This window comes from Canis lupus, chromosome 22 (assembly GCF_003254725.2).
Source record: "Canis lupus dingo isolate Sandy chromosome 22, ASM325472v2, whole genome shotgun sequence".
Classification (NCBI taxonomy): Eukaryota; Metazoa; Chordata; class Mammalia; order Carnivora; family Canidae; genus Canis; species Canis lupus.
In genome coordinates, this window is record NC_064264.1 from 27,990,327 (window position 1) to 28,003,842 (window position 13,516).

The following is a 13,516-nucleotide window of genomic DNA, read 5'->3' on the forward strand; positions in this document are numbered from 1 at the left end:
AAGAATCACAGTCCTTTACTGCCTATTGTTCAATATGTAAAAACATCTCATCTATTTTGTCTGGTTTTCTAGTTGTTTATGGTAAGAAGTCAATTCCCCTAGTGGTCAGAAGCCAAAGTCCTCCAAGGGTTAAATAAGCTATCATCACAGGTATAAACTATGAGCTAGTATGCAAATATTAGCACGCGAAAACACATCTAGATAAAGAGCAACACTCGCCTCACGATCCAGGTTTTGTTTCTGAAATTCCACCATGAAGACAAGTCCACAAAGGAGAACACAACTGTGCATAAACTAAAATATTTTGGAGAGGCTAATTTTCTCCAACTTGAAAATTTCCAAATTACTCAGAGCATGAAACCTCTTTAAGAAGGGTTCCTTTTTACAAAGCACTGACCCTATAAAAATGCAAATGACTCCAGAAAGAATAGCACTTCACATTTTCCTCAATTAAGCAGACTCCAGTTAGAAGCAGTCATTGGTGGGTATCGGTGGGTACCAGGAGCCATCACAGCACAGAGAGTTGGGAGTGTCTGGGTTGCGAGTGGAGGAGAAATTAAGTTGAAGGAGAAAGCACATTGCTAACAGGAAAAAAGGAGGGCAGAATTATCAACTTCATAGCTTTGCCCAGGGCAGCCCCCAAGGGAAAGGATTTGTCTGCCTGCTATATTTCCCTGGGGTACTATCTGTAATTACTATCACAGCTCATTGATTTTCAATTCTTTCTATTAATACATTTATTGGCCATTCTGACATTATTAAAATCAGTCCAACTCTGCTTCTTTAGTGGAGGATAGCTCTTCCTTAAAATGAGTTTCACAAGTATAGATATTTTTTCCTGCTTTTTTTTTTTAATGGTCTTTTCGCATTAGGAATAACATAGCTTCTGCATATGTTTCCCTTTGAAGCCCAGTAGTGACACGTAAAGATTTTACTACAGATCAAAAGATCTCAAGCAGTGGGTCATCAGAGAATATTAAATGATAAGCAAATTCATATGTCTAAGATAATTCTACCAATTTACTAGCTATGCTGGCTCCTGTTCCACAGTAGGGGAGGTAATAATGAGCCTCGGTTAAAAGGGTAATGCAAGTGGCATTTTTACAATGCCTTTTCTTCTCTTCTGATAAAGTCATTAAAGTAACGCTGTCTTGCTAAGCTTTTACACACAGATATATATTAAACCTTTTATGTTAAACTAAACATAACAGTTTACTGAGGAAAAGAAAAAGGTTTGTTGTTGGGGTATTTTTTTTCCCTCTCTCTCTAAAGCTACTAAATTTTAATGTAACTGCCTGTCTTAAACATTCCATAGAACATGTCTAGGTTCAGGTACCATCTTCCACCTGTCTCTATTTCTTTACTAAGCCTGAAGATTGGGGTCTTTTCCAAACTAGCACCTGTCTTAAAATCCTCAATATTCTACCGTCTGGCACTGGCTCTCACTTACAATAAATAGCATCTGAATCACTATTTATTGAGCCCGGCCCAGCTATAAGCTCCTTGCACTGAGACAATGAGGAATAATGAGAAGCATAAAGCGAGAGCTCCACACTACAGGAAGGTACCATATAGTTGACTTAAAGGTGCTAGTCCGTCCTTTGTGATACAGAAATGCCTCCACCACCTTGTTATGAATGACCTGCAGAATGGTTTGTAAAAGTTACTGCAAGCTGCCTCTTGGAACAGGACCATTGCTCCCTTCTGTCCTACCTCTGAAATTAGGGAGCTCATAGGGATCTGTAAGTTAGTAAACCATGGAGGATACAATTAAACCCTCCTCCTGCCATACCCACACCCTTCTGGACTGCACAGCTGTGGTAAAGAGGCATCTGGGGTGCCTGAGTGGCTCAGTGGTTGAGCAGCTGCCTTTGGCTCAGGGCAGGATTCTGGGATCCTGGGATCAAATCCCGCATCAGGCTCCTCACGGGGAGCCTGCTTCTCCCTCTGCCTGTGTCTCTACCTCTCTCTATCTCTCATGAATAAATAAAATCTTTAAAAAATAAACATAAAAAAGAGGCATCGGGTTTTGATTCCCAACATAATACATAATACATAAGGGTCTTTTACAACCCAGTTACTGAATGCTAGGAATACTTAAAATTGGCAAAACACCTAACGTCTTTCTCCTTCTCTCTCTACGCTACTTTTGCTACCACTCTACCTATAGGCTCACAGGTCAGAATTGCACCTGCCCCTCCAGGGGAAGGGAGTGGACGGGTAACCACAGTCTGGACCACTGCTGTGGCAGGTGGAGGGACTCAGGTCAGCTCCTTTCCCCATAGACTAAGAACAGTGAGAGTGGCTGAGTGATGCATATTTCCTTCAGGACTCCCACTGGCGCCCGTGCACTGATGTATTCTTCTATTTTTACTGAGAGCTTCTTTTCCTGTTTAAACATTTTACTTTCAAGAATTTCAAACACATACAAAATAAGACACAATGGTTATAGAGCCTCTGGGTACTGGCTACATGTGGCTTTAATAATGATGGACTCCTGGTCAGTCTTATCTTTCTCCCCATCCGTTCTGTCCTCCCATCTCACTTTGCAGCAAATCCCAGACACCTAATCACTTCACCTGCAAATATATCAATATGCACTTCTGAAGTATACAAACTCAGAACTCCTTTTTTAAAAAACTGTGGCCAAATACCACTATCATATCAAAATAGGATGGCATTTTTGTGTTAATATAATCATTGATTTCTGGCTTCATTATTCCATTTTTTTGTGATAAAATCTAATAAGAATTTGAAATATTTCTCCAGATATGCTTAAATAAAAATTCAAATGAAAAAATAAGGGTTAGAATTTGAGATTTACCTTAAATGATAAATTAACCCAGATGTTTAATCTCTGCTAACTACAATATGAGAACTGCAGCTATAGAAACTGAAGCAATTGGGCTCTTTTTATTCCTGCTTTTTTCAAAGGAAGAATATTTATTCAGCAGTCACCATATGCAGGCAGGGTCTTAGGATGCTAGACGGTTCCCTTCACTTCCTAGAAGTGAAGAAATAGGTGGATAGAGACCAACAGGACACACACAAGTGGCCCCTGGCAGAGAGAGTATCTGAACTTGGGTCTGTCACTTTTTAAAGTGACAACATTTCTACCTACATACACAGGTAACCTCCCTGTCATATGATTGTTAAACTCATCATGGGAAATGCTTTTTCTCACTCTTGGCCCATTACCATAATCAAAGAATGTCAGATGGAACTTGGGCCAGCCTCTAACACCCCCACTATACAGATGAGGACATAGAGGCCTAGAGTTATGAAGTAACTTCCCAGTGCCACTCAAGCCAGTAAACTGCAAGGCCAGGAACAAAATCACATTTTGTTTTTGAGGCAGTACCCTTTCTCTGTTACTACCTTATCTCTGGGTGGAATCGTTCCAGTCCTCTTCTTCCTGCTTTAGTTCTTTGCTTAATAACATGTTAGAACATCCAACGGCTGACGGCATTTGGGAAGCTCTTGTAACAGCAGGACACAAGCACCAAAGGTCACAGTCAAAGTCACTCCAATACTCCTTGCTGAGCCCCTGAAGTGTATCACAAGAGCACATGCTCTTCCCATGGACTGCTTAGCAGCATGTGTTGTATTACCAAGCCTGAAGAAAACTGAAGTCACGTTTCAAGAGACTACAATAATGATCTACTTAGATATCCTAAAACTAAGGATGCAGAAGCCACAGAATTCCAAACAGAAGGCAAGCCACAGAGTTGGTGTCGACATTCCACTATATCTACCCAGTTCACACGGCGACAAGGTGAAGACTATGCCAATGAGAATGTATGTTTCCAGTATTTCCAATTTTTATTTTTTTGTTCACAACAACCCTATGAAGTAGACAGAGCAGATTTATAATGAGCTATTGACTGGCTTCATGTTTGTTTGTTTGTTTTTTTACCATGCCAGTTATAATGCCCAGACAAGTGAATGACCACTGACTATGTGCCAGGACCTACAAGAAAAATACAAGAAATACTTGTTATCCTCTAAGAGCTGACAATCTGATTGATGAGATATGATCACATTCACATGCCATAAAACCATGAAGAGAATGAGGCAAGGCAGCCAGAACTTTTCAGAGAAGAGAGAAAGCAGAGTGGCTAACCTAGACCCATCCCACAGTCTATCTTCCAGCTCTGAAATGTGGTCATCTGGTCCTGAATTCCTTAGAAGGGTGGGGGGATATGTATAGACCAGCTGGCGGCGGAAGACCTAAGGGACTATTTATAGCCAGAAGGGGAGAAGGAACATATGCCTTCATGGTGCACTGAAAACCTGAGGTCCATGGAAAGTAGTGTATCTTTACAATACTGCCTGGGGCCTGAAAGGCACACTAAAGTTTTCTTCCCCTAAAGACTGGACATTTAATGTCTATGTCTTAAAAACAGTCTTGAAATCAGGTTTTCCGAAGTGATTACAGAATCCAATCCTTGACATCAAGCTCAGGCTTTCCCATTTATTGTTGTGATGCAGATTCATTTCTTTCTTTTCTTTTTTTTTTTCTTCAGATTCATTTCTTAACTTTGTGTTCACTGCTAATATCTTTTTCAGAAGCCCATGATCACACGCGATTATTTTAATTTCACCAATGTTTACACTGTATTAAAAAAAAAATCCTCATCCAGCTTTTACCAGGAAATGAGGAAAGAGTCCTATAAGACAGAAATAAAGGAATCTTTAGCATTCTAGTATTCCTTATGTAAAAAAGTTCTGGTTCTGAAATGATACCGCATATCACTCATCCTATTATCCCCAATTAAAAACTCCAGTAAAACAACCAAAAATGAAGTTCACTAAAAGTCTAGATTTATCCCTAATTTTAAAGAAGAATTGATTTGAAGTATTATAAATGATTAAACACAAATTATTGTACTCCATAAATAATTAGGTCATAATACATTTCATTAAACACAGGGCTGCTTCTCTTGAAGTTTCACTATAAAAGAGAAAAAAATTATATCTGCCATGTATTTAAGAAGTACATACAAAGCCAAGGAAAAGAATAAAATCAAGTTTTTACTTCCCTTCAACATACACAATCTAAATTAGGGTTAAAATACTAACAACAGCTCCATTCACAAGGAGGAAAATTGATTTTAATAAATAAGCATTAAGTAAAACCTATGAACCTACCATTTTTCCTATCCCTATTTGAGGGCAGTAAATATTTTTCTATAGATCATGTGGCATGAGGTTCTTAGTTACAATGCAAACCCCCTGGGAATATTGGCTTTTTGTATGTGTGTGTGCGTGCATCTAAATACTTCATGCAAACCTTACTTTCAAACTGCATATTACAGTAAAGGAGAAAGAAGTATCATGATATCATCAAAGATTCCCAGAGCTGGTGACAACAGTGCACCATCCTGGTTCTGACTAATGACCCAAATAGTAGTCTCTGGCTTCTGTACTTCCTCCAACATGCATGACTTGAGTGGATTTATTGCTATTCAAGTTGAAGAACATTTCGTAAAATAAAAGCAACAATGTGGAATAAACCACTTTTTCATTTTTCCATCAGCGTGTGATGGTGATGCTATGTGATGAGATGCTATGGTCTGTGCAGTGTGTTCAACTTAAACACGGGGTGTGTAGAAATTTATTTTATGAAACTGATACTTACGCACTTAGATTAAGAAAACAGAAATTCCAAAGAAATAAAAATAATCCTTCCTGTGTTAGGTTCAACAGCAAAGGTAAAAACTGTATGATTTGGAAGACAGAATTTAACTTGAGTCATACTAGAAAATCCAGGTGAACACAAGACTTTTTCTGAAGCTTTGTCTACAACGATCAAATAATATTAGTCCCTGCCACATGGTCTTTTCCACCACAATGCTCCACTGCCTAAGTTTTAGGTTGAACCCAATGTGAGTCGGTCATTATGTCATGCATAGAACAGGGAGGGTGTATTATTGGTTGTCACACCCCACAAAGTTCACTGCAGAGTTACAATAATCAACACTGAATATAAACTTTCAGACACAGGCTTACAGTGAAGAAGAGACATATACACTACTACATATCACACCCTGACATATATATTACTCAGGAAGGGGGAAGTTATTGGAGAAACCCTCTACATGCTACATCTGAATTCATGCCCTAAGTTCCTCATTATGAAGTCCTTTTAATACATCAGCATCCTAACCCCTTGAATGGGGTCCCACATGAACTCATGCACATAGATTTTTACAAGTTAAATTTGATTTACTTTTAAAATTTCTTCCAATTAGTCAATTACTAAACATTGCCTATGTTTTGCTTCTTTTGGTAAGAGATACACTAATAAGATTAAGATTAAATATTTACTTAATTTATCCCTTCCTTAGTCCTCTGTACTGCCTCAGTGGTGATGAGTAACAGAGGTAGGCAGTGTGCTCTTAGGCACACAAGCAGTGCTTTCTCACTTAAATCTAAAACATGGTGAGCCAATGCTGCAAGCAGTCATATTGCCCTTATTATAATTTTAACTACTGAAGCTAAAAATGTTAATAATTATAAAATCACCTATGTCCTTTTAAAAAAGAAATCTAGCTTCATATTTTCACTAGCCATATGTTAATTTGTCCATTTTGCTATGTATTTATAAATTTAAGTCCCCTTTTGCTTTAGGTCTATTTCAAACTCACTGACCTAAATTGCATCATCTGTCCTCTAGTCCTCATGGCATAAAAAAGGGTAGATGCAAATGTCAAAAGAGAATCAATCCAACAAACAGTAACATTCCCATACCTGTACTCTGTAATTTCCTAAGAAAGAAACAAGCCGTTTGGGCATGGATGTTATATTCCTATCTTTTTTTTTTTTTTTAATAATTTCTCTTTTCTTTGGATTTATATTAGCTTTTCAAAACATTCACTAACTTCAATAAAACCATATGGCTCTTATAAGGTCACTGTGCCTTCCTAGTTTCAGGAAGTTCTCTTTTCCAAGGTAGTAATATTAGAGGCTGCAAATGGATGAGAACCAATCAGTCTCAGATAATCTTGACTCCTGACAAGGAGAAAAGAGAAAAGCACAGGCCAGTGAAAATCAGAAGCATTCTGCAAACGTCAAGATGCTCTGGAAACGACTGCCACTATCATAAAGAGAAAAGGGTGGGGCACCATTGGAAACTCACCCCTTGTTCAGATTCCAAAAGCTCTGTTTTGACTCTGACCGACGGCATCCCATCAAGCATTAACATTCTGTTCTCAAACGTGTTGATATTCTGAGAACAAAAAGAGAGAGGGAAAGTCAGCTGTAAAGCATTCACATGAGGACATCTGGTAGAGTCTTCCTTCATAGTAAGTAGTACATTTAGTACTGCTAACCTAATTTTTAACAATGAAGTATAATTAAATGAGAATATCAGCATAACCAATTATGCCCCTCTTCTGAACTATCATTTGAAATAATGACCAAGAAGTTGAATTAATCAGTCTGATTCTCTGACCTCTGGGTTGGAGGTCAGACTATAATAAACTGGAATAAAGAAACCTTAACATTAATTTATATGGGGCTGGAACAATTCATCACACTTTTGCAATAGTGGAAGGAAGCAGACGGATGTTTCCTTCGTCCTTAGCTCTGGGGGTCGTATGTGTGCAGAAATCCACAAAGGAGGAAATAGATTTAAAAAATGACTATATGCTCATATTAGTGTCAAAGGCTAAATAATTTGAAAACCAAGAAAATATAATTCTAGACACTGAATTCTGGTACAGCAATTCATATCAGATGAAAATTTCTATAGATCAACCCCAAGCATCTACTTCAAAAGCAACTAATATAAATTTTGGATTGAGAGTGAATTTTTAAGCTCAAGTCTCAACCCAAAAATAAATAACAATTTGTTTTCTGTTTTGGTATATGTTTAGGTGAATTCACCACTTCTTGAAAGGAGAACCTTATTTCTACTGTGACTCAGTAGAATTTCAAACCATATTTACAAACAGGCTAAATGAAGGTTCTTTTTCCACTGCTTTGGGGATTTTCTAAAGTCAATAACCTATGAAGGGAATCCTAAAGACATTCAACATTGCTTGCTTCAGACCAAAATCATGTTTTAAAACATGTTTAATGTCAACTTTACATTCATCTACTGACCATACTAAGAAACTGAAGTGACTAAATTTGAGTTTTTATAATGTTTCCTTTGCTCCATCACAGAATGCACATGACTCTAAAGTGGTGTCATTAAAAGAAAGAGTGACCTGTTTCTAAATATCTTGCCCACCTCTGATGACAAGGGTTAATAGCATTTCTAAATCTTCAGGGTTTGCCTCTCACATAGTTGCTTTTCTTTTGAATGGTTAAATAAAAACAACTCCCACCTCGACAAATCATAAACGTTTTTATTACCAAATAATACCAACAGAGTGCAGTATAGTAAAGCTCTAATTATCTCTCTTTCTTGCCACTCTTTTTTAAGAAAAATAAGAAATAAAATTTATAGGGCCTCTTATCACAAATATTTGCTCTGAGACATCAACAAGAAGAAAAGGCAAATTTACTCTAGAGCTAACTAATGAGCATTTAAAAATTCCATACTACCTAGTCTATTAGGTAATAAAAAGAAGAAAAACTACTGTCATGTTCTTTTCTTAGAAATATGCGATATTATTAAAACTGACAGGATGCATTTTTTTAAATTTGTGCTTTTGACTTATCCATATTTTTTAGGCATTTTGCATCCTAATGGCTTAGAGCAGAAAGAACGGTGGTATCCCTGGCAAGCTCAGTTAATTTGTTCAAAGCTTTAAATCCTTTCATGAAGGCTGGTGAGTTGTTTACACATCAGGCATGGATCTCAATTCCTAATGTGTCACTTGCTTCCATGGTTGGAAGCAGCCAGCTTGGCTTGCAACCACCCAGTTTCAAGAAAGCCTTCCTGCAGCCGGCCAGCCCTCAATGCCCCTGCCCTTCACAGCAGCCAGAAATCTACCCTAACAAAGCATCCCGTAGGCTGTTTGGTTGGTAGACAATGAAGAATGAGTTGATATTGCTTGCTACCCCGGAGGAGGTCTTGCCCAGACGAAAAGGGAAGATGTCTTGCAAAGGCAGGGAAAAGACAAAGAGCGATTCTGGAAAGACAGGTTTAATGAACTGTTGGAATCTGATTAGAGGCTAATGTCCCTTTTAGTGCTTTGTACCAATTTACAGCTGATATACTTTAACCATTTTCCTCACAGGCTGTGATAAACTCATTAGTTTAAAAAATGCAAGCTAACCAGAGTCTTTGAAGTTAAAAACTGATAAATCATGAAAACCTGACTGGGCCCATGTTCCATTTAGCACATTTAAATGTCACTGTATTTTCATGATTTTTTTATTGTTATTCTTGAATAATTCCACATGTATTAAAGACAGGATTGTACATTTTCATTTCCTATAAAAGTAGAAAAATAAAACACATCTCTAGAGTTTAAGAAATTAAGTTTTCGCTGGAAATATTTCTTTTTCCATGGTTTCCCAGGATCACTCACCATCCAGGTGTTATTCATAACACCATGAATAACAATGTTCACAGCTAAGAAACCAATCTTTAACTATAAAATTCAACTAGTGCAGACTCAATTTGTATATAAGCCTAAAAGCAATACTGTAAGTATATACAGAGCATATTAATCTCTACATTCATGATTCTAACCCTGTTTAGTATAAACATAAGCACTGAGCATCACACTGTATTCCAGACCATCCAGGAAAGGATATGGGTTTAATGGAGCACATGGTACAGCATTGAGGATATAGTTCCTGGAACAAAATATCGATAATTTCTCTCTGTAAGCTAAAATCAGATACATAGGATCTCAGCTGACTATACACTTTAAATATGTAATAAACTCTAATAATTTGAAATTGCTGTCAAACATATCTCGCCATGATCTTAATCAAAACACATTTGCTGTGGAATCAATAGCTCAATTGATTCCCAAGGGGTAAACAAAATTACAGTCATCAATTTTAGTAACATAGTGTTCTTTGTATATTTATGTTGTAATAAACCTTTTGATATTATACATTTCTATATAATTTACATGTGTATGTATATATTCATATACACAGGTACACACACATGCATACACTTACAATACTTTTTTCATATGAGTACATTTTATTAATTAAAGCAAAAGTTACCATCAGATTTATTAACTGGCTGTTGATCAATTACATGTACACTGAGAATTGTACTCTGGACTTTCCTGTTTGCCAAATAAGATTTGGCAACACAGAAGTCCAGCTGATAGAGCTCTCCTAGTCAAAACCAGGACAAGTACAACCTTCGATGAAACTAACATCTGAAAATATTTTGAATGGAATGTGCGGGAAGCATAGGGACACATGATCAATGATCATCTCAGAAAAACAGAATAGGGGGTGTGACTTTCTCATGGCAACTACTAGAATTAGTCCTCCTATTCCCAAAATGCAAGTCTTTTCTTCGCCCTCCTCCGGACTGTGGGTCATCAGTTCCTTGGAGAAAACACAACTGTTTTATCAAAACTCCAAAATTTGTGCTGAAATACAAGAGAATCAGTGAGTTCACCTTACTTTATATAGGTAAGGTTCAACAAACCTAAGAAATTAGAATTACAGGCAGCCACCAGTTTCAGATATCTATCACTATACAACAAATCACATTGTAGCATAAAAAAAAATCATTTTATTATCTTGGTAACAAAACACAGTAATACTTAATATTTGCATGTTTATTAAGGGTTAGACCTTGTACTAAAGGGACACTCATTTAGTCCTTAGAGCAACCCAAGAAGTCAATGCTATATTCTCTGAAGATGAGATATCTGAGACACAGGAGGTTAAATTGTCTGAGGTCTCAAGATTACAAAGGGGTAGTGTTCCATACGAACTCTCTCTCCTTTCCCTCATCCTTCTTCCTTCTTTCTCCTCCGCCCTACCCCAATTAACACCCCTCCCCAACTCTCTCTCTCTCCCTCTCGCTCTTTCTCGCTCTTTCTCGCTCTTCTCCTCTCAGGAACTCTGGAATCTCATTTAACAGCTCCTCTCAGAACTGAGCTGATTTAGTGAGTGAATTGAATATGCAACTTCTGGTCACTGGGGAGTTGTCAGTGTTGTTCTGGTCACTGGGAGTGTCAACATTTTGGGGAATATCCGTAAGAGGTCAAATAAGTCCATGGTTTCAAACCTATTTCCTTTATTTTTCCTTTAAGTTAAACTTTCAACATATTTTCTTGGCTTGATAAGATTATGCATTCTTTCCTAGAAATATCTCATTAATTTAGCAAGTCAATCCCATCCTGATTTCAATATCCAGAAAAATCTATAGTAATCTCATTCGCCACCCAGTGTTTTAAAAATATTCATATACCTTTGATGGCTCATTCAATATTTTTACAATAGTTTCGTGTACTTGGATGGTACAGGAACACTATCTTCTACATTTGATACTCAAGAGATACATCTGGGCATCACATTTATTATCTCTTAGATTAAGTATAAAAGCAGAATTTCTTAGCTCTAGCTCACATATCCTCCCAATGATCAATTTGGTATAAGGCATATGCATAATCAAAGTACCTCAAACAGTACAAAATAAATATCAGTAATAATTTGCCATTCTGTCCCAGCCTTTCATTTTCCATTGCTGTGTAGCATGAGAGAGAGGATAGCACATCGATGACCATATTGGCAGAACTAAGAGCTAAACAAGAGCCCTATTACAACTCTCAACTTAAATCCCCTTCAGTGCTTTCAATGATCCACATATACAGTATTCTGCAATATCTGTCTTCAGTCTTAAAAGTATTCTACGCTGGAAGGCAGGGGAGTGAGGGGACGGGTAATTGGGGATGAGCACTGGGTATTATATAAGACTGAGGAATCACTGACCTGTACCTCTGAAACCAATAATATATGTTAATTAACTGAATTTAAATAAAAATGCTTTTTAAAAAAACTATTCCATAAATACCTCACCTGAAAACACGGAATTATGTCTCTCATAGGGGCTGGTAAAATTTTGCGTACCACGCAGCAACTTATATTTTCCTGATAGCAAGGATCATTCTGTTTCTTATGTTGGCAAGTGCTAAATTACCCCAACAATGCCGTTCACACCGATATTTTAGAAATGTCATCTGAGATTCCAAATAATACTCTCCACCTCAGCATTCATAATACAAAGTGGAATAGAATGTTATTTTTGTCATTCATTTTCTGAAGAACTGCACACTGGGGGTTGTGAGTTAGCCAAATCTCTCCATACACACGCAGTGAGGGTCTCTGCTATGCCAAAGTCCCCTCATTCCGTTCATGCCACATCCGTGATCCATGAGGCACTGCAGCAAATGACAGGGGCAAGCCAAAGACTGAACAACAGAAACCAGGTTAAGAAAAAAAAAAAATGGACAAATTGTGGTTAAGAGAAGTGCCAACCCACCACCAATCAAACGCCAGAGAGGGAGGGCAAAGTTTCAGTTCAGCTGGGCAGGTGTTAACCCTTTAGGGCATTTCAGGGAGAGCACTAACTTGCCAGAGCAGGTAGTGGGCTGTCAGGATGAGCGAACACATATTCTTGATGTCACGTAAAGGTAAAAGAATTATTCAGCCATAAAAAAGGAAGGAAATCTTGCCATTTACAACAACATGGATAAACCTGGAGGATATTATGCTAAATAAGTCAGAGAAAGACAAAAATCAAACAAATTTGCTTACATGTGGAATTTAAAAAAAAAAAAAAGCCAAAAATTGAGCTTATAGATACTGAGAACAGACTGGTGATTGCCAGAGGCAAGATACATATATGTGTGTGTAATGGGAAGGTGGTCAAGAGGTACAGACTTCCACTTACAGAACAAAGTAATTCTGGGGATGTAACGCACAGCATGGTGACTATAGTTAATAATTCTGTATTGTGTATTTGAAGACTGCTAAGAGAATGGATGTCAGAAAAATTTTTCCTATGCAAGATGATGGATGCTAACTAGACCCACTGTGATCATTTCACAATAGATACAAATATTGAATCATTAATATTATACACCTGAAACTAACATAAGGTTATATGTCAACTGTATCTCAATAAATAAATAAAGACAAGAGAGAAGTGAATTCAGTCCTGGAAAAAGAGGCCAGAAATCAGACCCTCTATAGGGCTAGCAGAAACAATTCTGAGGGCTTAGCCCCAGCAGAGGCCAGAGCTAGGAAACAGAGCAGAAAGGAATTAGACAGCATATGCCCAGCCCAAGCCTCCTTCCCTGGGCACATGCATGGACGCATAGACCAGACACCATGAGGCCAGGCAGAAGGACCAACACACTAGACTCCACACATGGAAAATTACACTTGTGGGGATCCCTGGGTGGCGCAGCTGTTTGGCGCCTGCCTTTGGCCCAGGGCGCGATCCTGGAGACCCGGGATCGAATCCCACATCGGCTCCCGGTGCATGGAGCCTGCTTCTCCCTCTGCCTGTGTCTCTGCCTCTTTCTCTCTCTGTGTGACTATCTAAAAATTAAAATTAAAAAAAAAAATC

At 37.9% G+C, this 13,516-nt stretch overlaps 1 protein-coding gene across 13 annotated transcripts in view; it reads right to left on the bottom strand.

Annotated features, from left to right (window-relative positions):
- KLF12 (KLF transcription factor 12) overlaps nucleotides 1–13,516 on the bottom strand; it is a 590,647-nt gene that overhangs the window by 234,655 nt on the left and 342,476 nt on the right. For all 13 annotated transcript variants that reach the window (XR_007404879.1, XR_007404880.1, XM_025441137.3 and 10 more), the window contains one exon: nucleotides 7,142–7,231. Coding sequence is in view for 9 of the 13 variants with exons in the window: in XM_025441137.3 (XP_025296922.1) it covers nucleotides 7,142–7,231 (90 nt within the window). In the remaining 4 variants the exon portion in view is untranslated. The remainder of the gene's footprint in view (nucleotides 1–7,141; nucleotides 7,232–13,516) is intronic.